The 25,861-nt window shown below is 38.9% G+C and overlaps 1 protein-coding gene across 1 annotated transcript; it reads left to right on the forward strand.

The window, feature by feature from the left end:
- The first annotated feature begins 493 nt into the window (after positions 1-493).
- On the forward strand, positions 494-24,847 carry LOC104592662 (ankyrin repeat domain-containing protein 2B-like). The gene is made up of 9 exons (XM_010252096.3): positions 494-763; positions 874-926; positions 2,043-2,194; positions 5,741-5,950; positions 6,053-6,198; positions 6,700-6,871; positions 22,391-22,483; positions 24,310-24,449; positions 24,529-24,847. The coding sequence occupies exons 2-9, from the start codon at positions 881-883 to the stop codon at positions 24,626-24,628; spliced, it is 1,059 nt and encodes a 352-aa protein (XP_010250398.1). The 5' UTR covers positions 494-763; positions 874-880; the 3' UTR covers positions 24,629-24,847.
- Positions 24,848-25,861: the final 1,014 nt, after the last annotated feature.

Consider the following 25,861-nt stretch of genomic DNA (forward strand, 5'->3'; position numbering starts at 1 on the left):
AAAGTGAAATTTCATTTCAAACATTCTTGTTGATTATAAACTATAAGCTAAAACTTTGATTTGAATTAAGAGAGAGGGTGCCTAACACTTTGGGGTAGTTTTACCTTAGGGCCTAAACTTTCAAATGGATCACTTTGGTGCATAAGCTTTCAAAACTATACATTTAAGTCCAAAACCTTTAACCAAATGTTACAATGAGGGATAAAACTACAAAAATGCCCAAATTTTGATTTTCTTTTTTTTTTTTCATTATTCATCTTCTTCTACGGTTAGACTTCCAATGCAAATTAGCAACTACATATTAAGCATCTCAGTCTATCCATTGGGGCAATATCACATTCGAACGCCTACTTTGCTGCCACGGGTTTGTATTCTAAGTCCAAAGGTAACATAAAGATGAAAGTGAAGAAAAGAGAGATTTTTGTAATTTTACCCCTTATCGTAACACTAAGTGATACATTTCAAAGTTCAGACCCTAAAGTGAGAATACTCCGATGTAGAATACTTATCTACAATTTATCCAAACCCTTGAAAGAAGTTTAGGGGATAAAATGGTCATTGCGTCTTCAGAAGAGACATTCAATTCCCCGTGTGAGGAACTGAGGATAGCGATAGCCCACGGAAGTTCTAATCCACTTATTGGCTTCGGTGGTTTATAGGGTTTTGAACTTTATACGGATAGAAGGGCGCTTTTCCTTAACCTTGTGTAGAGTGCTTCTTCAATCTGTTTGGTGATTCCATCGTCAAGTTTGGAACCTCTTAGGTATTATTTTATAAATTACAAGTTGCTTCCTGGAGCGGATCTGGTTCCTTAGGAGCTTGATCCGTGCCGTATTCTTTTCTGATTTATTTTTTATCCTTACATCGACGCAGCTGCTTCATGGCGTCAAATTTTCAGAAGGATGCTCCGGCTTCTTGCAGCGCGGGTATGCATATTAACTGTATAGCTTCTGAAATTCATTTGCAAATCCCCAATTTCCCTTACTCCTATTCCCTCTAAGGTATGCAATATAGAATTTATGGGTTCGTTGTCGTTGGAGTGTCTAGAGAATTATAGTCTAGAATTTACTGCGATCCTTCCTCTTGTAATCATTGTTTTACTTGATAAGATTTATAACTTATCCATATATGCCTTTTTCTGTTTTCTTGTTTGTCCTTACGATGTAACCGGGATTTCAATGGATGCTTGAAATCTATTGAAATGGATGCCATTTTCTAGACCTCAAATTTGAAACTAACGAAAAGATGGGGTTTGAGCGTTTCCTTCATTTTCTTTGACGAGTATCGTTCTTTTCATTTTGTGATGGCTGGCCTGAAGCTCTGATATCACTTGTGCGGAGTGACAATCTCTTGTAGCACTTGGCATGCAGACAAATGATCATTGACTTCACTACAGCAATATTAGAGGCAGAATATTTAAAAAATAAGCAAACCACAGAGGAGCACAAGGTTTCCTTGGTTGACAGATTGCTTACATCCACCGGGGGATAAGAAAGGAATATAAACTATCAAAATCCAAAAGAGATGAGAATCCGGAGCGATAGAACCGAAAAAGGGTTTTCTTATCCTCAAGAGAAATAGCAATAGGAAACATATAAATGGCACATGAAGTAGCAGTAGAAAACATATTTAAATTTAAGTCCTTTCAAACATATTTGTGAGCATGGTGTCTAAATAGGTTTATAACAATTTTTATAGTTTAAGGGTGTAAAACTTGGTTGAGATGAATCTGTTTTTGCTCTGAGGGCTTTCCTTTCATGCAGCTTGGGATTTTCCAGATTGCCTTTTGACTTGTCTTACTTCGGTTATGGGAGTTTCTTTGTCTTAAGACTGTAGATTTTTTTTTCAGACCTATTTGTTTGTTTTTCGAAGGGCTGGATGCAGTTGATATCTTCTTTCTTAATTCTTATGTTATTGCATATCAATATTGTTTTTGGAGTTCACAGTTGGTATATTGTGGTTATAATGTAGTTTATCTCTTGTTTTCCTGAAAAGCAATTATCAAGTGGCTTTGTCTCATATGAGTTCCTTTTATTTTTCAGAAGAGAATTCAAGTTCACCAGAGAACAAAGGTTCCCAATCTGAAACATCTATTCTTGAGCCACAATCAGGACAAAGAAGCGCTGCTTCTGGGCCAGCAACTGGAATTGCTGCTGATTCTTTTGATTTTTCTGCAATGTCTAATGTTCTTAATGTAAATTCTCTTTTCTACAATGTTCCTTTGCACCATAGTTATTTGGCTTGAAAAAGATAATGATTTATATACCAATTGCAGAAAGGTTGTCAATGTCTACCCCCTTTTGCATAGTTCTATTGAATATATCATGTTCAGCTGCTGATAAAATACCACAGTTTAATTTTCTGTTGGTTAAGTCAAATATCAAAGATTAACATCGTCTTTGTTTTATTGTGGTGCAAATGTCTCATATGGAAGGCTGGACACCTTGGGTTTTAATGTTATCATCATTCTTGTTACTTAGTGACATGGTTGTCAAGGTGATGCCTAGGCAATAAGGCTTTTTTTTTGGGAACTGCCTTGTGCCTCACCTTGGTATTTTCCATATTTGCGGCTGAATCATGCTATATTTGTATAAACTATAAATAAGTAAAAGGGCATAAAAAAGACCAGACTTCAACTTAAGGGGCCATAAAATGATCTTTACCACATGTTTTGTTCTTTTGTTTGATCCTTTATTTCACACTCTTCTGTCTTTCTCATTGTTTTCAACCCATCATTGACCCAGCTGGTCAGATTGGTTGACTCATTACCAGCCTGATTTCTGGGTCTGTTTAGCCCCTTAACCATTTATATGCATGAACAATTGTTAGCTGAGTCAATGGCCCATTGATCCATGCAGTTAAAACATCAAACCATTTAATCCTGTCAGCATGTCATGGGTATTAAATCTCTTTTTTTTTTCCTGTTTATTTTTTGAATTTGTAGCTATTTCTATCATTAAGAACAATAGCTTTCATTTGTTACACTTATTTTATTTCATATGATGAATATGCTATATTAGAGACATGCCAAATCTAAAGGAAAATGGCAAAGTGCTAATGAAACTTAGTGTGTGGAATGAAGATGTTCAATATTTAATGAAAGCAAAATGGATGTGTTTAAAAATTCGCAAAAGACTAAAAGTATAGAAAACATGGAAAAAATATAAAAATTCATAAATGTAAGAAAGAAAGTGATTGAAGCTAAAATTTAGATAAGCCTATTTTGGCTGGCTAAACTATTTAATAAGATGATGAGAACAAAAAAGATGCTACATGAATCGTGGGATTAATCTCATGATGTACACCTAAACTTGGGGAGGGAGTAACTGAACAGAGGTTATGGCATGAAACTAGAGAACTAATTTGGTTTCATACCAGGGAGATCACCATGGAGGCAGTCTTTTTATTAATATGCTGAGAAGTTTAGGAAGAAGAAGAGGGATTTTTATATGGGACTTCAGACTTTCCAGTTATGATCGGATTTCACGAAGTTTTATCATTAGTCATGGGTGAATTGACAAAACATATTTAGGAGGATAACGAGTCATTCCTCTTGGATCCCTAGCCTAGCCCCTAGTTACATCAAATTAATCTTTGCTAGATGTAGTTTGGGCAGCCCAGGTTCTTCAGGGCTGAAATTTGGTGTTCTAGTAATAGAGAATGGGTGGAGGTGAATGCATAGGGCTTGTCGGGTCGGTGGTCTGGTGGTTATTTGGGATCCAAGGGTTCTTAAAAAGGTTGGAGAAGGGGCGAGGGTGGAGTTGGGATCCAGGGTTTCAATTTCAATTTACTTTTAAATGATGGAAGGGCAGTGTAGTTAGGGGCTTACAAATGTTTATGGACCAAATGAAGGAGGCGAGGGTGGAGTTTGAGGGGTTGAGACAATAATTAGGGGGGGGGGGGCACTTGGTGTTTAGGGGGTGACTTCAATGTAGTGAGAATGATAGGGGAAATGGGGGAGGGGGGATAGTTTGGGGATGAGAAGGTTTGACAATTTCATTAGGAGGAAGGGTTTAATTGATCCTCCACACAGCAGATTTACTTGGACAAATGGGCAATGCCTACCAATATTGAGAAAGCTTGATAGATTCCTCTTTTCAGGAGATTGGGAGGAGGATATTGGGGAAATGGTTCAAGAGGCACTACCTTTCTTCAAATTGGTCTCTAGAGAAGTTAGGAGTATTTTTCTTCAAATTTCATAAATTCCATCATTTTTTGTTAGTTCTTCATCGCGAATTGAGTGTAAGTAAATCATGTATTGGGCTGCTACAGTAGTTTAGAGAGAGGCGCCTAGGCGTTGCCTAGACGATGAATTTTTTTAAGTAAAACCATGTATCCTAGGGTAGTTCCCTAGGTTCCATAACCATCTTTCCTTACTAATTATTCATAATTTTCATAAGAAAAGTATAAGTTTCATGTTTAAGTCTAGAAAATCAACATTTTATGAGAAGAAAAAGAACAAAGTAAAGAAAATTCAAAAAATATAGGGGCTGAACCTCTACTTTTGTTATAGGAAAGAAGAAAAGAAAAGGTGGAAGAAGAAGAAGAAGACATGGAAGAAGAAAATGTGTTGATTAGACAAAATTTTAAGTTCTTCCTTTGCTTATAGGTTCAGGTTTTGAAATTTTTGAGGGTTCAATCAAGGATCAAAATTTCGATACGATACGCCCCATATCGGGTGTATTGTATTGTATCTTTGGGGTCTTGATACCTGTTTACAGGTGTTTTTGGGGGACTCATTTTTTTAAATAATATATATATTTAAAAATGAAATTGAAAACCAAAGAAATAAAAAAAAATAGGGGGAGTATCATTATAAGTACCGATACACCTCTGCCAATACACAAAGGTGTATCAATACTGTGAACCATGGGTTCAATACAGCAGTTAGCAATGTTGCATTGATTAAACCCTAAGAAAATAAGAAAATAATAAAAAGAAATTAGTATATAAACACATAAAATGAATATTCTAGTTTAATAATGTCTATTTTATAATTATAATGTCAAAATTAAAAATATAAAAGTATTTTATAACCCAGTGCACAAAACTGCTAGACGACTGGGAGAGGCGAGCCTCCAAGGGCGCCTTGTCGCCTAGGCGTCGCCTTGACAACTATGGCTGAGTTATATGCAGTATTGTAAGGAGTCCAGATAGCAAAAGAGATGAGTGTTGAAAACTTGGTGCTAGAAGGTGACTCTAAGGTGGTGGTGGGCTGGATAAAGAATCCGATTCAATGATATGGTACCATAGAGATGAAATGAAGAAGTTCAAATGCCTAACACAACATATGAATCTGTTATACAATGGGTGGGGAGGGAAGCTAATTGTTTTGCTGATTCTTTAGCCAAGCAAGGGGTAATGAGGGATCAGTTGTTTTGGGCACAGTTATAAATCTCTTGTTGCCTTTTCTTTAAGTGTGAGGCTGCATCTCGTGCCTCTTCTTGGGATGCTTGTAACTGTTACTTATTATTTTTTTATCAATAAAATTTTAACTTTATTCATAAAAAAAGTTATAGTCATTCTTTATTGTAAACTTCTTTGATATTCATTCTTTATATTCTATGGCTTGGAGTTATTTTATGTATTTCCATGCAGCATGCAAACACCCCTTCAACTTATATACTTCTGTTATAGTAAATTAGTGTCTCTATTCTAAATTGTATTTGTTTAACTTTGCATAGCTTTGTTTATATTATAAGTTCCTCGTTTTATTTCCTATGTGATGTTATCAATGCAGGATCCAGTCATAAAAGAATTAGCTGAACAAATAGCAAAAGATCCTGCATTCACTCAAATGGCTGAGCAGCTCCAGAAGAGTGTTCGTGGCACTAGCGATGATGGTATTCCTGACTTTGACACACAGCAGTATTACTCTACCATGCAACAGGTTATGCAAAATCCTCAGTTCATGACTATGGCTGAGCGACTTGGTAATGCTTTAATGCAGGTATTTGGTTTTGCATGGTTTGGCAAATCCTTTTTATATGAGAATGCCCATTTGAAAGGATGTCATTGAATAAGATGGAATTTCTTCAATATGTTTTGTCAGGATCCATCTATGTCTGGCATGCTGGAGAATTTAGTAAATCCGTCACATAAGGATCTTGAAGAGCGAATGTCACGCATCAAAGAAGACCCATCATTGAAGCCTATTCTAGAGGAGATTGAGAGTGGTGGTCCAGCTGCAATGATGAAGTTACGGAATAGAGATAGAAAGAACTTGTTTTATATGTAGTTCCTAATGACAGATAGTTCCTACCATGTCAAAAAATAATGATATGTTAGGTAGCTGACATGGCAATTATATCTGAATTCTGCCATATGTTCAGCCAATGGAGTTAATTACATAAGGTGCTGTTAGATAACAATTCAATGTTCTGAACTGAACAACTTATAGCTTTGTCTTTTAATGGACAAATAATTAAATGTTTGAAGGTAAAGTAATCTGCCCAAATTCAGCATAAGCCATTAAGGAGCACATGGCCTCCTTAAAACCTTATGTACTAAAGACAAAGCAATATGTTTTTCAGTTTGGTCACTTCAGCTATCATCAAACAGCCCCTGTATGGGTCTTGCAAACATGCTTAATTGTTAAGCCCGTAGTTTATCAGTTAATATCTTTTCCAAGAGAATCTTGTTCCTTATTCTTCTTTTCCTTCTTTGCATTGATCTGATTTTGGTTTCCCCCCATTCTAGGTACTGGAATGATCCTGTTGTATTACAAAAGCTAGGCCAAGCCATGGGTCTTGCGGTTCCGGGAGAAGCTGCTACTTCAGCTGATCTTTCTGGACCAGATGAAGGGGAAGAAGAAACTGGGAATGAGGATGAGTCAAGTGTGCATCACACTGCCAGTATCGGTGATGTTGAGGTACTTCAAACTCATAACCTGTTTTAGCTTGGTTTGGTTTTTGTTGGTCAGTTCACTTATTTTGAATGAAGTCTCTTGGTTGGTAAGCTATTGTATTGATTTTCAACTGCCCCTACAACTCAGACTTGGCCTAAGAGAAGGCTTTGGTTCATCTCCAAAGAGTTCAAAGTCTAAGAGAAGGCTTTGGTCCTTTGTAGGTAGCTCCACTGAAAGACTTACTCAACTATCTATGGTCCTTGGAGAGGTCCAGCTTCACTTCAGTGATAACTGTCAAGGCTGTTCAATACTCTCATTTATATACATGAGATACTAAGTGGGCTTTATGGTATCATTTTCCTATTAGACAACTTCACCACAGAGAAAACCCATTTACTCCATACCAATGTACCAAAGATATGTTTTTGGATGGGAATCTGATTCTGACATATCATTTTCTATATGGTCTACATCTTGGTGTTCATGGCTTCTTTGCACCACTTTGGTGGATTATATACAGAAGAAATGAATTCGTAGGTATCTTCAACAACAAGACACATTGATGCATATACAGAAGCAATGAATCCATGAAGTAAATATTTTTTATTTTAATTCCTAACACTAATTTCAGAATTTTTGGGTGATAAGGATATTGATATTTTTGAGTTTTTAATGAAATTTATTCAGCCAGTTGTCAGAAAAATACTTTTGAGTTACTTTTTTTAATTTATTTTCTAGTTCTAAGTGTTTCAAGAATAGGGTTCTAAGTTCTCTACAAATTTACTGTTATTAAAAAGTTAGTATTTATGGCAACTTATGGACTTGCTATTTTTAGTATGTTCTGGTGTTTTTAAATTAATTTACGTTTAGTAAGTTTAGTCACTTCTTTTTGCAAGCATCTCACCAGCTCTGAAGATCTACCTGTCCTGGTTGCCATTATTTGGTGTAACAACCGGGTGTTAAGATAACACCCCAACAACAAAACAACAAAGCAGACAAATGATAACAAAACAAAAACAATAGAAGGCCCCGAAATCTTAATCTTCCACTTCAAAAGCTTTGTCTTGCCCGTCCCCATCTTCATTCCACACCTCTCCACCTTCACCACCAACGGTCTTCTTGAGACTCTCTTCTCTTTTGCTTCTTTCAAATGCTTCGAAAGCCATCCTCAAACTCCTTTCCACGAAAAAAAAGGGCCTAAACTCTATCCAACCCTAACATCCCTCTCTGCCAAACTCTCAATCTCTACCATACCTCCTTTATCTTCCACCCTGGCAGATGCAAAGTCAATTAGAATCGTCTTACGATCTTGATCAACCTCAGCTTCCTTTTCTTCTGACTGCAATCTGGTCACCACACCATCCACAGGAACTGAACATGGTTGTAGATCCTCCTTGTCTATACCTTGAGACTCTGCACCCCAATTCTCAACAAGCTTCTTCTTCAGGCCTCCGACCCTAGGACCTCTTTTTTGTAGGACCAGTACCAATCAAACCATCCTTTAATCTTGAAAAAACTTTTGAAACATGAACAATTTGGACCCTACTTGAATCTCTGGCTTTCTTCGCCATCTCTGAAACAGCTTCATCCCCTTCTGTGCTCACTTGTCTCCTTCGTTGACCTAAGTCCACTCCAAATCTGCCTACTTGGACATCAATTCTTAAAACATTATTGCTAGCATCAGAAAGGCTCCTCTTTGTGACTTTACCCTCCTCCCCTGGGTTGCAAACTTCTGTACTCCTGACTTCATCTTCTTTAACTACCTATCCTCCTTTCCTCCCCTTCTTAGTGCATCTACCCCTCTTACATCTCCCCCTCTTCTTCCCCAAAATTTACATTCTTACCTTTATTTTCTCCTTCGGTTCTTATCGTACCCTAATCAGAAGAAGCCAAACTGGTTGCTTGCGGTGGAATAGAGGGATTCTCCACCACAAAAGGCCCAAAATGGATGGTCATTCCTGAATGCCTCTCATGCCTCTCATGCCTTTTCCCCTTGTCTGGTCTCCTACTTTTCATTCCTGAAAGCCTCTCGACAACATTCACCCTCTTCTTTCCAAACCTCTCGAACTTCGTAATAACCCAAACCTGATCGTCGGTCTTGCCTCTTTGATTCCTGGAAATAACTCTATTTTTTTTCTTTGTTTAAACTTAATAGTAATAGTAATAGTAATAGTAATAGTAATAGTAATAGTAATAGTAATAGTAATAGTAATAGTAATAGTAATACCTTGCTTTCTGTCCAAAAAAAGGAAAAAGAAAAAAAATGACCCAGAATGGAACCACTTTTCATTTGGGTGTCAGTTCAATGGTTCAACAATCTGGGTCAAATTTGTCAACCCATGATGTCATAAATTAGGTAAAAATACAGAAAATCTAGAAAACTACAGAAAATTTGCAAAATAAATTTGGCATGATATTATATTATTAATGATGTTAAACAGAAGTATGATAAATTGGAATTATAGTAATTAATGATGAAAATAGGTAAAAATACACAAAAGAGAATAAATCTGGAAAAGAGTTGCGTAGCAGGTATAAATTTGAAGGTAGGGGTGGTTGAGGCTATTGTGGAGTGTCTTGAGTGTTCCACCTCTGCTTGGCCTATGTCATATTTAGGGCTTCCTTTAGGGGCAAATCCTAGGGAGAGTAGATTTTGGACCCCAGTGTTAGAAAAATTTGAGAAGAGATTAGTCTCCTGGAAGAGGAACTATATTTCTTTAGGAGGAAGAATTACCCTAATAAGAGCTACCTTGGCTAACTTACCTACCTATTATTTGTCTGTCTTTAGGATACTAGTTAGGGAAGCTAGGAAGCTGGAGAAGTTGATGAGAGACTTCTTATGGGAGCCGGGACAAGAGAAAAAGGATCACTTCGTTAATTGGGAAATTGTGTGCAGAAGTAAAGAAGAGGGGGGCTTGGGAATTGGGAGGGTAATTAGAAAGAATCAAGCTTTGTTAGGGAAATGGTTGTGGAGATGGCCTTTGGAAAGAGAGAGATTGTGGCATGAGGTGGTGGGAAGCATTCATGGGAGGTCAGAGAATGGATGGGATGCTGGTGTATCGAGGCAAGCTAACCTAGCAGCACCTTGGAAGACTATTCACAACACCCTTCCTCAATTCCTCAATTTTATCAAGTATGAAGTTTGTTCTGGCTCATTTTTTGGGAGGATATTTGGGTAGGAGACTCATCGTTAAAGGATTTGTTTCCCTCACTTTTTTCTATTTCTTTGTACAAAAAAGAGGTGGTCTCAAAATTTGTCTCACCCTTGGGAACACCCTTAGATCCTACTTGGGATTTTGGTTTTCGTAGAGGACTTAGGGATGCTGAAATTGAGTCTCTTTCTTTTTTGCTTGGGTGTCTTAATCAGGTTTGTTTGGATCCCTCCAAGCCAGATAAGAGGGTTTGGACTCCTAGACCCAATGGAACCTTCACTTGTGCTTCTTTTTTCAAGTCCATCTCTCAACTTTCTACTCACCAACCCTTTCCGTCAAAAGAAATTTGATGTAGGCCAGTCCCCCCAAAAATTATGGCTTTTTGTTGGGAAGTTTTCCATGGGAAAGTAAACACTTTAGACAACCTACAAAAGAGAAGACCTTTTCTCTGTATTTGTCCTAATTGGTGTATACTCTGTAGAGCTCACGGTGAGGATTGTTACCATCTATTAGTATCTTGTCCCTTTTCTGCAGACCTTTGGGCTTGGCTACTTTCGTTGTTTGGGGGTAGTTGGAGTCTATCAGCAGAAGTTCACATGCTCTTCAACCATTCTACCTTTTATTGGCCTACAAAAATAGGGAGAATTATGTGGAGATGTGCTCGTGCTACCTTGACTTGGACTCTTTGGGAAGAAAGGAATCTCAGAATTTTTCAAGATAAGGAAAGGAACAACCAAGATTTGAAAGACTGTGTGTTAAACAGGGCAATACATTGGCTGAAGACCTTGGAAATCTTTCGTCAATTTTCCTTTAATGACATTTGGAGAAATTGGTTAGCAGTAGCAAGGTGCTCATCTTTAAAGGCCAAATCAATTACAAGCTGGTCTCCTCCACCCGAAGGCTCAATTAAGTTGAACTTTGATGGAAGCAGCATGGGTAATCCAGGATTATCCGGAATGGGGGGTGCTTTGAGAAATGAGAAGGGAGAGATTTTGTTGCTCTACTCAAGTCCTTTGGGAATTGGGAATTCCATCAGGGCAGAACTTTTAGCTGCTGTACAAGGGGTCCAATTTGCAAACCAACTGGGGGTACAACAACTAATAATCGAGGGGGATTCCAAAGTGGTGGTGGGTTGGTTGAAAAATTCTGAAGAGGCTATGTGGCAATACAAGAATGAAATGAAGAAATTTAGTTGGTTGACAAGGAATATGTTGGTCACTGTACAGTGGGTGGGGAGATTAGCAAATACCTTGTCAGATGTGTTAGCTAAGCAAGGGGTAAATAGGGAAGAATTATTTTGGGCTCAGTTGTGATTCTGGTTTTTCTTTCCTAGTTTACTTGTAAGTTTCAAGGAGGGGCTGTAGCTCGCGCCTCTCACTGGGATGATGTATGAAGTCACTCTAATTTGCTTCTGAATCAATAAACTTACTATTATTCATCAAAAAAAAAAGAGAATAAATGTCTGGCCTGTGACCTACTGACTGGATCAAACGGTTCAGTGGTTCAATTGGCCAGGTTATTAGGTTGTTCACTAAGTCTTCTTTTTTGTTGCAAGTGAGAAGTTTGAGGATGAAATGAACCCAGAAGCATTGGGGTCAACTGGTTCAATCATGAGTTTATGGGGTTAGTAATGTGTTATTGTAGCTCTTTAGGAGTTAAGAGTCCTTATTTAAGTGCCCCTATGGGTTTCTTATGGATTTGTCTTGCAATTGAAGAGTTTATTTGATGAAACAAAGTTTGGTTTGGTTTAGTAAATTCTGCTTGTTGCTAGGAACTTTTCTCTTTTTTTCCCTCTCTGACCTATTTCTTCTTCTAAGTGATGTATCTTTTACTTCATCACCCAAAGTACCCCACCTTTACTCCACAAAACCTGCCAGTAGATCTGATTGTGGGATCCCTACCTTGTCCTATATCATACATCGCAATCTTAAACTGTACCCCCTCCACTTAATGTTCTCAAACTAAACTTTGATGGCTGTAGCTTGGGCAATCATGGAGAGTTGAGCATTGGGGGAGTTTTCAGGACCTATTAGCTATGGGGATTCTACAAGGGAAGAACTATTGATATTACCGCAAGGCATAAGATATTATGGTGGAAGGATACTCAAGTGTGGGCCCAAAAATGATTGTCTAGCATCTTAACCATATAGACACATGGTAAGGAAAGTGAGATATTTGGTAGGGCAATTAAAGATGATATTCACTTGGATTTAGAGATCAACAAATAGTTTAGTTAATGCTTTGAATAGAGGGGTATATAAATACCATTTGTTTTGCAGTAGGTTCTCCTAGGGTTCAAATTGGATTATGTAAAAGGGAAGGAATATAGAGGGTAGGTAACAGGGAGCTAGCCTAACTCTGTGAATAAGGGGTTCTGGGCATACTTCGTTGTTCTTTTTCCATAATTAATAAAACTTTGATCTGTTATCAATGAAAAATAGTGCTTGTAATACTGATAAAAAATGGTGCTTGTAATATCTGTAGGATCAAGAGTAACATACATGGAACTATGGACAAAAGAATACCTGTGGGCAATCAGTAGTGGATGAGAAATATAGGTGGTATGACAAACAACGAAAAATGCTAAACTAGAAGAGTAAGAATCACTTGTAGAGGATATAGTGGAGGATGGTGTTAGAATTACTCGAATGTGGTCTTATAAGACTGCTTAAAAAGGTGTAATTCTAATGTAACTCCTCTATTCCTTGATTTGTTAGGATATGCTAAGAGTTCTATACTGATCAGAGAGAGGGTGAGGGAGGGAAGGAGACTGGGGAGAGAGAAAACCTACGCACCTGGTATGTGGTTGGTCTTTAGGGCTGCAAACTGATTGGTTTTGAACAAGATATTTATCCAAATTGCGATTTGATATATACTATTAGTAAAATTCACTGGAAGATTTTGATATTTTATACAATGAGTAATGTGTTAAAATAATTTGTATGCAATGTTTTAAAATACGGAGGCGTGACGTGAAGCGTTCCACTACCTAGAGTTATGAGGCGTAGTTCAGAACGTAAGAGGCATAAGCCTCCCAAACACAAGGAGGCATAAGGCTCCTTAAGAGGAGGGGGACGAGGAGGAAGGGGAGGAAGAAGAAGAGGAAGGAGGATATCATTTTTCTTTGTTTTTAATAAAAATCTTTTATGCCTTGTGCCTTATGCCACTTTCGATGCATAGCACTAGTTAAAAGTTGCTCTTTGGGTAAAAACACTCGAGCTGTTCCAAAGCTTCTCTGTGGCTGATAACTTGCGGGCTTGGAAAGAAGTGGCATTTTCAACTAAGAAGAAAGAAAAGATGGTGATGGAATGGAAACCCCCGGCTGCAAATAAGTTAAAGTTGAATTTTGATGGCAGTTCCATAGGGAATTCGGGATTGGCAGGTATAGGGGGTGTGTTCAGAGATTCAGCAAACAAAGTTCTGGCTATGTATTCAGGGCCTATAGGGATTAGAGACTCCATAAAGGCTGAGATTCATGCTCTTTTATAGGGGTTAAAACTAGCAAAACAAGCATATTTTAAACACTTGGAGGTTGAAGGAGATTCAAAACCGGTGATTTCTTGGTCCAATTTCAGAGGTAGCACTCCCTGGATTTATAGACATTCCTTGTGAGATATTGAAAGTTTAGCAAGGGAGCTCAATGCTACTTTCACTTGGATCAGAAGGACTGCAAATGGGATGGCTGACTCGCTAGCAAAACGAGGAGTGTACAGACAAAATCTATTATGGACAGTTTTGTAATTCTTTTTGATTGTTGTGTCTGTGTTCTTCTGGCTGTAATCTGTTTTTCAATTTAATTAAATTTATCCTTCTTTATTGATAAAAAAACTGTATTTGATTGACTACATGAATCCTGTTTCGTGGGTCTGGTTCTCATAAAACCCAAAAATCCTTAAAAAATTGTTGACTTCGTCAAAAACCGCCAAGTGGTTAAACTTTTGACCTGTTCGACCTAGTCATTGGGTCGCATGTTGCACACTAAATGTATATACAAACTTTCGGAGACTATAACTTTGTGTTCGGATGTCCGATTAGGGTGATCCTTCTTTTGATTTCTAGTAACTTTTCAAGGTCTATGCGTGGCAAGGTGCCAAACCCACTATTTTAGCCAAAAGCCCCCTTTTTTGGCCTCAAGTCCCAATTTTGATAATCTTTTCAAATAAAAATGAAAATCTAAGTGCTCGGGGTTGAGTTCTCGGGGTGAAGATGTTTCGAGGTAGATCTCTTCGGAAAGATCAGAGAGGTGGAAGGAGATGGGAAGCTAGGAATTGGTACAGGGGTATAGAGAAAGGGGCGAGGAGGAGACCGAACTTCTCTTACCGTAAGGAGGTTATGATTGGAGTTTGGCCGAATTTTGGGCAGTCTGAAATCAAGGTGGAGGACCGACAAATGATATTTACACAAGGCGTAGAGGCCAGAAGGAGATTCCTGAGAGATTGCTTGGTGGGAAGATTTCAGTGGAGGGTGGGTTTTCATATTCTCTTCGAGATCAGCGGCGGCTTGGATCCTTAAGCAGGGTCCATGGCAAATGGGGAGAAATCATCTCTTTCTGGACTGGTGGGGCGCAAGCGCTTGGTGCTTCTATCCGGAATCAACTGAAGATTCAAACCGTTCAAAAACCATCTGGGTGAGGGTGTATGGTCTTCCTCTGATACTGTGGTGCCCGAGTGTGATCAAGAACATAGGGGATGCTTGTGGTGGTTTCGTGGAAACCGATGACTCCCCTGAGGAGCTTTTAACCTGTGAGTGGGTTCGAATGAAGGTGAAAAGGTCTGGGAAGATTTCTGAAAAAGTGGAGGTTGTTGTGGGGGAGTCGATATTTGAAATCTGTATTTGGCCTGAGCCGCTGCCGACGGTCCGAAGTTGGACGCAGGAGATTCATGAGAACAGTCAGTTCCGATTGCAGGGAAGGAGCTCGAAAATCTCTAATACGGTGGTCTTAGAAGACGAGGGAGAAAGCTCACTATCGCAAGAGTTCCTTAAAAGGTCACTGAGTAGCTCGCTGGAGGTTAACGGAGGGGAAGAAGATGGTCGTGGGATCAATCTGATCCGTCCACAAGCAGTTCCGCTGGATGACCAGGATTGTCCTCAGGCTGAGTGCTTTGAATCTTCGCACGCCCGAATTAATGAAGGGAAGAAATGGGGATTTTCCGAGGGTGGAGGATTTAAAAACTCTCACGCGGAGTTAGACGTGGAGGTCTCGAGGTTTAAGGGGAGGGAGGCTCGACAAGGGGCCAGATCGGATTCCAAGGAAGATGAGGAGATTCAGATTTGGACTCAGGTACTGGATCCGGGTCAAGCTAGATTTAAGTCCTTGTCTACCCGCTCTACTCAATTGGTGAAGAAACTTGAAGGTAAAAAGTTTTTTAGTGAGCCTCGGTGGTTCACTAGTAGACAAACAAATTATAGTCTGGTTTGGTTGGAACCGACTTGGGTTAGTCTGCCATCCAAACAGCAGTTGAATCCAAGTGATGGTTCTCCTCTAGCCTACATTCCTAGCCCTGATAATATGGCGATGGGTGATCTGAGTCAGGCTGCTACTTCATCTCAAAAAGTTTGGTCTTCTTCAAAAAGTGTGTTGGAGATGGACAACAGGCGGCAACAAAGTCAAGAGCTGCCTTTGGTGCCAGTGGAAGAGACTCCATTGGTGGCGACCCCTATTGCGGTGGTGGGTAATGAGGTTCATAGTGGGAATGTGGGAAATTGTCTTGATCAATCCAAAGAGTTGGGAAATAGTGGTGTAAGCCCCAAGCAAATGAAGAGAAGCAATGGAGAAGTCTTGTTAGGAAACAAGGGGAAAGCAAGTTCATCATCCGTGGAGGTAGGCAAGGACAGTAAGTCTGAAACTAATCAATCTTCTTGGGTGACATCGAAACTTCTGGGGCTGGGGACTTTCCTGGGAATTTCGATGGAGGGGATGGAAGCTGATACTATTAAGTTCTTGGAAGGAATTGAACAAAGAGTGCTTATGGAGAGGGGGAAATTGGCGGCAAAAAAGGGGGGATTAAAAACAAAGAGAAGCAGAGAAATGATGAGATTAACTTGGGGTCTGAATGATAAGGTGGGGAGCAGTGAAGGGACTGCAAGGGGGTCTAAGAAGATGTGAGGTGTGGGTCCTTTTCTTTAGTTTTTTCTTATGGAAGTGAATTCTTTCCTGGAATGTTAGAGGGCTGGGGTCGGGAAGGAGGAGGATAATGGTATGTGGTTCTTTAAAGCAATCGAAGTCTAAGATTTTCTTGCTCCAAGAAACTAAGCTGGAGTGGGTTGATGCTATTACAATTCGAAGTGCTTGGGGGGAGGGTCAAGTCAGATGGAAGGCCTTGGCTGCCTTGGGGAGTGCTGGTGGAATTGTGAGCCTTTGGGACCCCACTTTCTGTTCTTTGGTTTCTTGCAAATTTGGTAATTTCTCAATCACTCTGAGACTGAAACTACAAGATGGAAAACTTATTCAAGTCACAAACGTTTATGGTCCTGTTGATTCTAACTCTCGGGTGGCTTTTTGGGCGGAATTATCAGATTTGAGAGACTCTCAGAACTGTCCTTGGGTAATTGGGGGTGATTTTAATGCAACTATTTCGGTAGATGAGAAGAATACAGGGGGTAGAAGAATTGGTTCGATGAACATGTTTGCTGACTTCATAAACAGTATGGAATTAATGGACGTCCCAATTCAGGGTAATAGATTCACTTGGACCAATAACCAATCTGTCCCGACCCTGGTTAGGCTGGACTGATTCTTGGTTTCTTCAAACTGGGATGAATTCTTTCCTGATTTCAGATAGCTTACCCTTCCTAGATCGATGTCCGACCATAGCCCTTTTCAGCTTGTTTGTGGTCTCCGTGAGAGTCAAATCCCCGTTTAAGTTTGAAAATGCTTGGTTTGAGGAGGAAAATCTTATCCCCTTAATCAGCTCTGTGTGGAATGAGTTGCAAGTGGAGGGCTCTAGTTCTTTCGTTATGGCATCAAAATTAAAGGCTGTCAAGGGTAAACTAAAAATTTGGAGTAAGGAGAAGAATATGAAGTGGGTTACTGATAAGAAGGCTTTGTTGAGCACCATTGTAGAGATTGATAGAGCTGAAGAGGCGGGTCCCTTGTCTGAAGATCTGAGACTTAAGAGGTCAATTGCAAAAATCAGATATGATAAGATGGCAGTTGAGGAAGAGAGGAAGTGGAGACAAAGAGCTAAATCCATTTGGCTCAAAGAGGGGGATAAAAATACAAAGTTCTTTCACAAAATGGCAAATGCTTGTGCTAGGTTCTCTTCAATCAGCAAGCTGGTGTGGGAGGACAGGTGTGGTGAGTCTAGTTCTGAAGTCAAATCTGTAGCTACTTTCTATAAGAACCTTTATAAAGAGAAGTGGGCTCAAAGGCCTTTTCCCTCCGAGCTCCAATTTAATAAGTTAAATGAAGAGCAGAAAATCTGGCTAGAGAGACCATTCTCAGAAGAGGAAATTAAGGGTGCAGTAAAGAAGCTAGAAAATGATAAATCATCGGGTCCTGATGGGTTCTCTAATCTATTCTATTTAAAATGTTGGAATATTGTGAGGAGCAATCTGATGCAGGTGTTTCAGGCATTTCACACTAATGCCTCCTTTCAGAGAAGTCTGAATGCAACTTTCATCACTCTTATTCCAAAATTGAGGGGGCTGTCAATATAAAGGACTTCAGAGGCCCATTAGTCTCTTGCACAGTTTCTACAAAATCTTGGCTAAGGTTTTGGCTGAAAGAATGAAGTGTGTGTTAGGCAGTGTTATCTCTTGTAACCAAAGTGCTTTTGTCCCAGGTAGACAGATGGTTGACTTTGTTCTCATTGCTAATGAACTGTTGGAGTCCAGAAGAAGAGAGGGGACCCCAGGTGTTTTGTGTAAACTGGATATTGAAAAAGCTTATGGTCATGTTAACTGGCACTGCTTGGATCTGGTTTTGGAGAAAATGAATTTTGGGCAGCTTTGGAGAAACTGGATCAGAGTTTGTGTTAAGACTCCTAAGTTCTTCATCTTAATTAACGGGCAAACGACGGAGTTTTTTGAAAGTTCAAGAGGTTTGAGGCAAGGTGACCCTCTCTCTCCCCTACTCTTCATTTGTGTCATGGAAATTTTCTCTCTTTTTAGCAAGAAGGCTGCTGAGAATGGGCTTTGGGAGGGCTTTGCAATTGCTCTGAGAAAAGAAAAAGTCAATATTCTTCAATTTGCTGATGACACCTTATGCTTTGTTGATCCTTCTCCTAATCAACTGGAGGTGGTGCTTGGAATTTTGAGTTGGTTTGAGGTGGTGTCTGGCCTTAAGGTTAATTTGAGTAAATCTCAGATTATCTTTGTAGGTCTTATTAAAAATCTAGAAGTTTGTGCATAAGTTATGGCTTGTCAAACTGCCCATCTTCTGGTCAAGTACTTGGGGCTCCCTCTTGGAGCTAAATATACTTCCTCTCAGATTTGGAATCCAGTGGTTGAAAGAATGGAGAAGAAATTGGCTTCCTGGAAGGCTAAATACCTTTCTTTTGGGGGGAGAGTGATTTTGATTAAGAGTACTCTTTCTAATTTACCTACTTACTACCTCTCCCTATTTCCTATTTCTTCCAAAGTGGCTAACAGAGTGGAACAACTACATAAAAACTTTCTCTGAAGAGGTTGGGAGGAGGAGTAGAAGGTTCATGTTGTAAACTGGGATCAAGTGTGTCTTCCTAAGGAAGTTGGAGGGTTGGGAATAAGAAAATTGAAGAAATTCAATTCTGCCCTCCTGTGTAAATGGCTTTGGAGATTTGCAAATGAAAGAAATGCTTGGTGGAGAAAGCTGATTGTGGACAAATATGGAGTGGACTGGGGTGATTGGAGATCCAATTCTCCTATTTCAAGAGGGATAAGTTCTATTTGGACAGGTATAATGAATAACGCTAGTTTATTTGAGGAAGGAATTGGTTACAACTTGGGAAATGGGGAAAGAATCAAATTTTGGAAAGACACTTGGTGTTCTGAAGTGTGTCTGAAAGATGCCTTTCCTCTCTTGTATCAAATTTCTGTAAATCAGGACTCCTCGGTGGCTGAGAATTTCAACGTGGATGGTAGCTCTTTCAGTTGGAACCTAACTTGTAGGAGGCGCCTCTTTGACTGGGAAATTGAGGAGTATGCAATTCTGTTGGGCCTGCTCCAGAACCAGAGGATTGACCCAAACATGGAGGATGCTTGGAGATGGAAATGGGAAGCCAATGACATGTTTTCTGTTAAGTCTATGTTCAGTAAGTTGATAAGTTCAGGTCAGGAAAACTTTCCGGCTAGGCAGATTTGGAGCTCATTCAGTCCTCCTAAAGTGAAGTTTTTGCTTTGGACAATAGCTTTAAATAAATGTCTATCCAAAGTTAATCTAGTGAAACGTGGCATTCAGATTTCAGACATGTCATGTGGCTTATGTGGTGGGGTAGTAGAAACTACTGAACATCTGGCCTTACATTGCCCAGTCTCGAATTATATTTGGAGGCATTTTCTCCAACCTTTGGAAATCAGCTGGGTAATGCCAATTTTTGTTAAGGATCTGCTGTTGTATTGGCAGATTGAGGGTCTCAGCAAGAAAGGTATCTTGGTTCGGAAGACTATACCGGCTGCTGTGCTTTGGACTATCTGGATTGAAAGAAATAACAGAATTTTTCAGGGCAAAGCTAAATCTTCAGAGGAAATGGTGCAGAAAGCTGTGGGTAAACTTCTGTCATGGGTGTCAGCATCGGAGTTGTTTAAAAATCAGAATTTGAGTCTGTTGTTTAGATCTCAGAACTGGTTGTATCTGTAATTTGTGGTGGCTCTAGGCAGCCTCTAATGGCCTAGGCTCCTTTGTACTGGCTCTTACTTTAATAAATTACCTTACCTTTTCAAAAAAAAAGTGAAAATCTAAAATAATAAATATATTATATGTAGAATATAATTATACCTTATTTTATTGATAAAATACACATTTATATCTATACCTATACATTTATATGTATATATTTGTAATTTGCTGCTATGTCATGTCTGACCTGTTCAACCCAGATGGTTGAACCGGTGTCCTGTGATCTGGAGGCAAAAAATGGTTCAGCCTCTAGGTAAAACATTGGCTCTTAGTGGTCCCTCTGATTGTTTCTTTGTGTGGGAGGCAACTTCTGGTGGTATTAATACTTTTGACAGGATTTTGAGGAGAAGGAAGGGGCATTTATACTTGGTGTGATGTTTTTGAAGGATGCAGATTCCAGCAACTAGCCTCTTATCAATAGTGAGGTAGCTTGCAGCCTTTTGCAACATTTCCTTGATATCCTCTTTAACAGTAGTTTTTATTGGGTTCCGCTCAATTATTTGATTGATTTTCTTAATCAGTGACTGGGGTGTAAGTTGGGTAAAAGAGGCTCCCTTTTTGGTCAGGCTGTCATCCATGCCATGTGGTGTGTATTTGGAGGAGCATAGCAAAAGAATTTTTTAAGACAAAAGTTCCTCTTTGGAGGAATTATTAAGGAGAACCACTTTCCAAATCAACTCTTGGGTATTAGCTACAAAGCAGTTCAGATGCATCTCTTTAGGAAATTTAGAAACTCGGGGCAGGTTCCAAGTTCTTCTTTGGCTGCTGCTAACAGTGTTAACCTGGCCCCCTTTGGAGAACATTCTTCAGTTCAATGGCAGCTGTGTTAGTCTGTCAAGCCATAGGGATCAGGCTGGCATTGGGGACATGTTTCATAATTCCATTGGTGAGCTTGTTTGGTCTGAGGATCATGGTTTCTCTGAACATCTGTTCAGTGGTGGTGGAAGGAGAAGCAAGGAATCAGTTGAATGCAGAACCTAAGTGATGGTCCTTGGAGATTCTCTCACATCTTCAATGAGATTAGGGAAATCTTGTCCCGGGTAAATTGCCATTTCAGGTGGATCCTTCGAGAGCTGAATAGCATGGCGAATGCTCTTGCACAATCTGGGGTGGATAGGGATTCCTTGTATAGTAGTGATTCTTCTTTGCCTCGTTGGATGGGAGGGTCTTCTTTTTGGTTTTTCAGGCTGGGTGATAGCTTATACATCTGGTTGTAAATTTTGTTTAATGAAAATAATCTCTCCTCAAAATAAAAAATAATTAAATAAAATAGAATAAAATAAAAATTGAACAAAAGGATTCCGTTTCCAGCCCTATAACATGAACATTCTATTTATTTATTTTATTGTGTACTTGTTTCAGTGACCTTGGCTTATACTCAGGTTTTATGTAATTATCTGTTTCAGTCATGTTGGAGCCTTACAAATTACAAACTTTCCCAATCTCAACCTGAGATGCTAAATTATGAAGCCGTAGAAATTGTTTTTCTTTTATATTTTATGATGATAAAGCAGTCAGAAAGAAAACAGAAATACCATGTAGGGAAGATTACCCATAAGGGGTTGACACGAACCAGGCTTGTACTGATTCAGTACCACCCCCCAGGCTTGCCCCCTCGTGGTGCACCCTTGCATACCTCACAACTTACTTTGCACCACACCCCAGAATATCCCCTTTTTACCTTGCTGCACATACTAGGGCTGCCCCACAGAGGTGACAGGGGCCCATGTGGTAGTTTGTAGGCACTCTCCCCATGTGCATTTTATGTGCATGGCATGTGTTTGATATAATGCCTTGCAAATAAGTATACATATAAATTCCATCTGCCTGGTTCACTTGACTTGGCTGAGTTGACACAATGAGTTGATTCATCGTAGACCCGGACCAGATCAAAACCAGTCCGCATCCAGATTTTCCAGACTCTAATAACCCAGAATTGGTCTGGTCTAATTTGGCTCAGACCTTCATGGGCCTGGATGAAGGCCCAATCAAGCCCAATTTAGGTGATTTTTCAAGGTTTCAAGGGTATCATTTTGGGGCCAATTCAAGTCTCTGGACACCAAGTTTTGGCTCATCTAAATCTATTTTGATGTTTTTTTTCTAGGTAATTGTAGGAAAGTGTAAAATTAATTTTGGCATAATTAGGACATTGTTTTCAGTACTTGGACTATTATTTCAAGTGTTTTTAATTCTGGTTTATTTCATCTTCTGGAGTTCAGTTCAAAGACTTTTGAGTACCAGTTCAAAACCCAATTAATGTCTAACCAAAGTTATATTTCAGACTATTGCTGGGGAGGGGATAATAATACTTTTCTCCTATTAAATGGCTTAATCCAAGTGCTTTTTTTATCTAGTTTAGGCCTAGGGTTTCTATTTCCTGTCAATGTATCTTAAAGTGTTGGTCCAAGACCTATTAGTGGTTTATTTGATGCATTGTTATATTTCAGTCTTTCTCGGTAGCCAGAGTTACCACAGTTTTTCCTTGAGCTTAATATGATTAAGCCTTGTAGCTTATTTCAATTATAGTTTGTTTCCATTAGTAAAAAATGTTCAAATAATTAGTTATTCATGTAGGGTTTGAAGAATTTGCTGGCTTCTGGAGCTGATAAAGATGAACAAGATTCTGAAGGAAGGACAGCTTTGCATTTTGCATGTGGTTATGGTGAGGTACGAAGGTTTGTGGTAGACAAACTTAATTTGGTTATTGAAAAAAAAAATAGCTTTAGTTATTTATAAAAAAACAGCTTTAGTTGGTTACAATTTCAGCCTAGCATGTTTCCGAGTTTCGTCAAGGAATTGGGAACAATTTTGTATCTGGTCAAATTTGATGCACAGCAGGGCAGTTCTAATATCTTGTCATGCATATAGTACCGTGTACTAGATTTTGGTGCTGACAACCAAGTTGTCATGACCATGGTTCTAAAAGGCCCTGAGGCAAGGCGATGAGGTGGAACCAAAATGCCTGATTTGCTTCAGTGTCTTGTGCATGTGGCTAAAGGCTTATGCCTCAATTTTGTGAGGCATATGCCCTCACGCTTCATTTTGATGAGGCATATGACAAAAGATATATTAATATATAATACTTCCTGAAATTAAACAAAACTTTATTCGGATGGTTACAAATAAAACAAGACAGTTTGAACTAAAAAATCTCTCAATATCTTTTTTGTTTGATAATTAATCACTCATAATATCTTTCTTCAACCAAAAATGTTTCTTTGCTTTTCTCTTACTAAATATAAATCTTAATGTGCTACTCTGTCTTAATGTACTACACGTGGGGGAATATCATCTTCATTCTTTGGTTCATCCATGACACCTGACAATGGGAATCATCAATCTACAAACTAAAAATGATGACCATGATTTTTCTTCAAATCAGAAAATAAAAAGTATAAATAGAAAATTTAAAAGTTAAACAAAATTGTTAAACACTTCTTGTCCATTTTCAATTGCAAGCCATGTAGTTCTAATAATAAAGCTATATATGATGAAAAATATTCATTAAAAAACTTATAAATTATTTTAGTATATGTAAATTAAGTAAAAAGATTGTTTTTTAGTAAGTTAAGTAAAAGGTTATAAGCATAAAATAAATTGTCTAAAACATGGGATTCATATTAAAACAAATATACATGTGATGAAGTAAATATATAAGTTGACTACGAAAGAAGTAAATTATGCTCTCAGCATACATAAAAAAACATGGTAAGTATAGTATACTCAACCATATGGGTTGAATTAATAAGATTTTTTTACCAAAAACAGAAATTAAGACTTAAATATGCTTAATATACTTAAAATAAGTATATGTGAAAATAATTAAGTACAAAAACCATTTAATTTAATTAGAGAAGGTTATAAACATAAGACAAAATGCAAAATACCTTTTCAAAAGCATACTTTTAAATTAAAAAGAATGTTTGTAATAAAGATGGAAAGATGTAAATTGGCTATAAAAGAATATCATCGCTCTCAGCATCTAAGCCTTGTCCCTACTATATGGGTCCAGCTACATGAATCCTGTTTCGCCATTCCATTCTATTCAGTGCCAATATTATATATAATATATACTTTGAGACCCCTCAAACCTCCTTGAAGTTTGTGCATTGCCTCTCCAACTCCCAACTGCCTTGTCTATGACTTCATTTCAAAACCTTGGTCATGACAAACATCATCATCAAAGCCTTTATCCCAACTATATGCTCTTGACTACAAACACCCAAGAGAAATTTACAGGTTCAGTTTTGACAAAGGGATCAGTATTGTTTTTCTTGGAGAGGCATTTAGCTGACTGCACAAGCTAAAATGCTGTTTCATCTTATTAACCAGATAAAAAACTTAAGGGGGATGGAGTAGTAGTTCTGGCCTTGGTAACTTTTTATTTTGTTTTCTACAATAATTGACGGCAATGTTTTAACTCTGAGTTCAGGTCATATATTTGTTGTCTTAAATGAAAAGGTATTAAATCTAGTTTGCTCTTGTCGCACCAGGTTAAGTGTGCTCAGGTCCTTCTTGAGGCTGGAGCAACAGTTGATGCTTTAGATAAGAATAAAAACACTGCTCTCCATTATGCTGCTGGCTATGGCAGAAAGGAGTGCGTAGCTATTCTCTTGGAAAATGGTGCTGCTGTGTAAGAGAAGCCATCTCTCACCCAAAATTGGTTTCTCATGTTATTACCTCTGCTCACTCCCATGGTTGTTTTACTGCAGCACTCTTCAGAACTTGGATGGAAAAACACCTATTGATGTTGCCAAGCTGAACAATCAACAAGAAGTACTGAAGCTGCTTGAGAAGGATGCATTCCTATAATGAGTGGGCACCGATTGTGGTCTACTACATATATTTTCTCATTGCCGTTTGTCTTGGTTGTCACTCTTTGTTTACAGCTACAATTAAGGGTTGTTAGAAACCTGGCTGCATGAACCGTTTCTTATGTCTTGTTTTTGTTAATGTGGAATGGTTTGAAATGTGCTCTATGAGATGTCTTAGTTGATACCTGATTTTAATAATAACGTTATGATTCTCGAAGGATGGCTTAGGGTGGTAAGATAGCTACCTAATGTGATGAGAACAATGCTTTGCAGAATTTCTTATTACAATCTTTCCTTTGCTTCTCTGCAATGTCAACTAGCAGCATTAGCGAGAGTTCTATTTTAGCTAATGACCTGGTTCCATGCTCATAACCATTTTCTAACCTAGGTTGAAAGTATTAGCATCAAAAATAGTATAAAAAAGACAATTTTGAGATACTTATCAAGAATTCCACACCACAAATACATTAGTACTTGATGAGGGCGGATTTGGCCCTCCAATGACATGACACCTGGCACCTCATGCCAATTAAGTGCAGTCTCTTGACAACTAGGCAGTTAGCCACAGGTAGCTTGCCACTATGTCATAGGTGACTCTTTCGTCGTGTCATCAAGCACCTATAGTGAGCCATCCAAGTGCCAACCGCGTGCCTTCATGGTATCAACATGTGTGTCATGGGTGGGCTTTGCTTGTATTTTGTAAGGGGGACCGCCAATGGCGTTATTGTAATTACTTAGTATGCTTTTCCATCATTTTGATGTTTCCTATTGTCACTCCCCCAAAAGCTTAACGTACTCTTTGAGGGGAGGTAGGTAGTCGAGTGAGCTCATAAGCGTGTAAAGGTTAAGCACGAGATTCCCTCGACACTGTACTGTGTGCTTGTGCTTACCACTGATTAATGCAATACAAATAGCCTTTTGCTAATTCGTGTGCCATCTTGTTGCCTTTGTGTGTGTGTTTGCTTTGTTTCGTAGGCTTACTCGCCCATTTCGAGTGCCGCACGGGGCCCCAACGATTACCCCCGTGACAGTTGGTATCAGAACAGGTGCTCCTACAAATACTCTGGACCGTCTTCGTCCCTACATCAATCCAATGAAGAGCAATCGGGGCGTTTCCGATGACACACCACATGGGCGGATTCAAGCCCACGACACTGACGAAGCTCCACTTGACGAACCTACCAAGACACAAGCCCCAAAGGGGCGTACAACCAAAGCTAGCAAGCGCGAC

Source organism: Nelumbo nucifera, chromosome 3 (assembly GCF_055504915.1).
Source record: "Nelumbo nucifera cultivar China Antique chromosome 3, China Antique-T2T, whole genome shotgun sequence".
Taxonomy (NCBI): domain Eukaryota; kingdom Viridiplantae; phylum Streptophyta; class Magnoliopsida; order Proteales; family Nelumbonaceae; genus Nelumbo; species Nelumbo nucifera.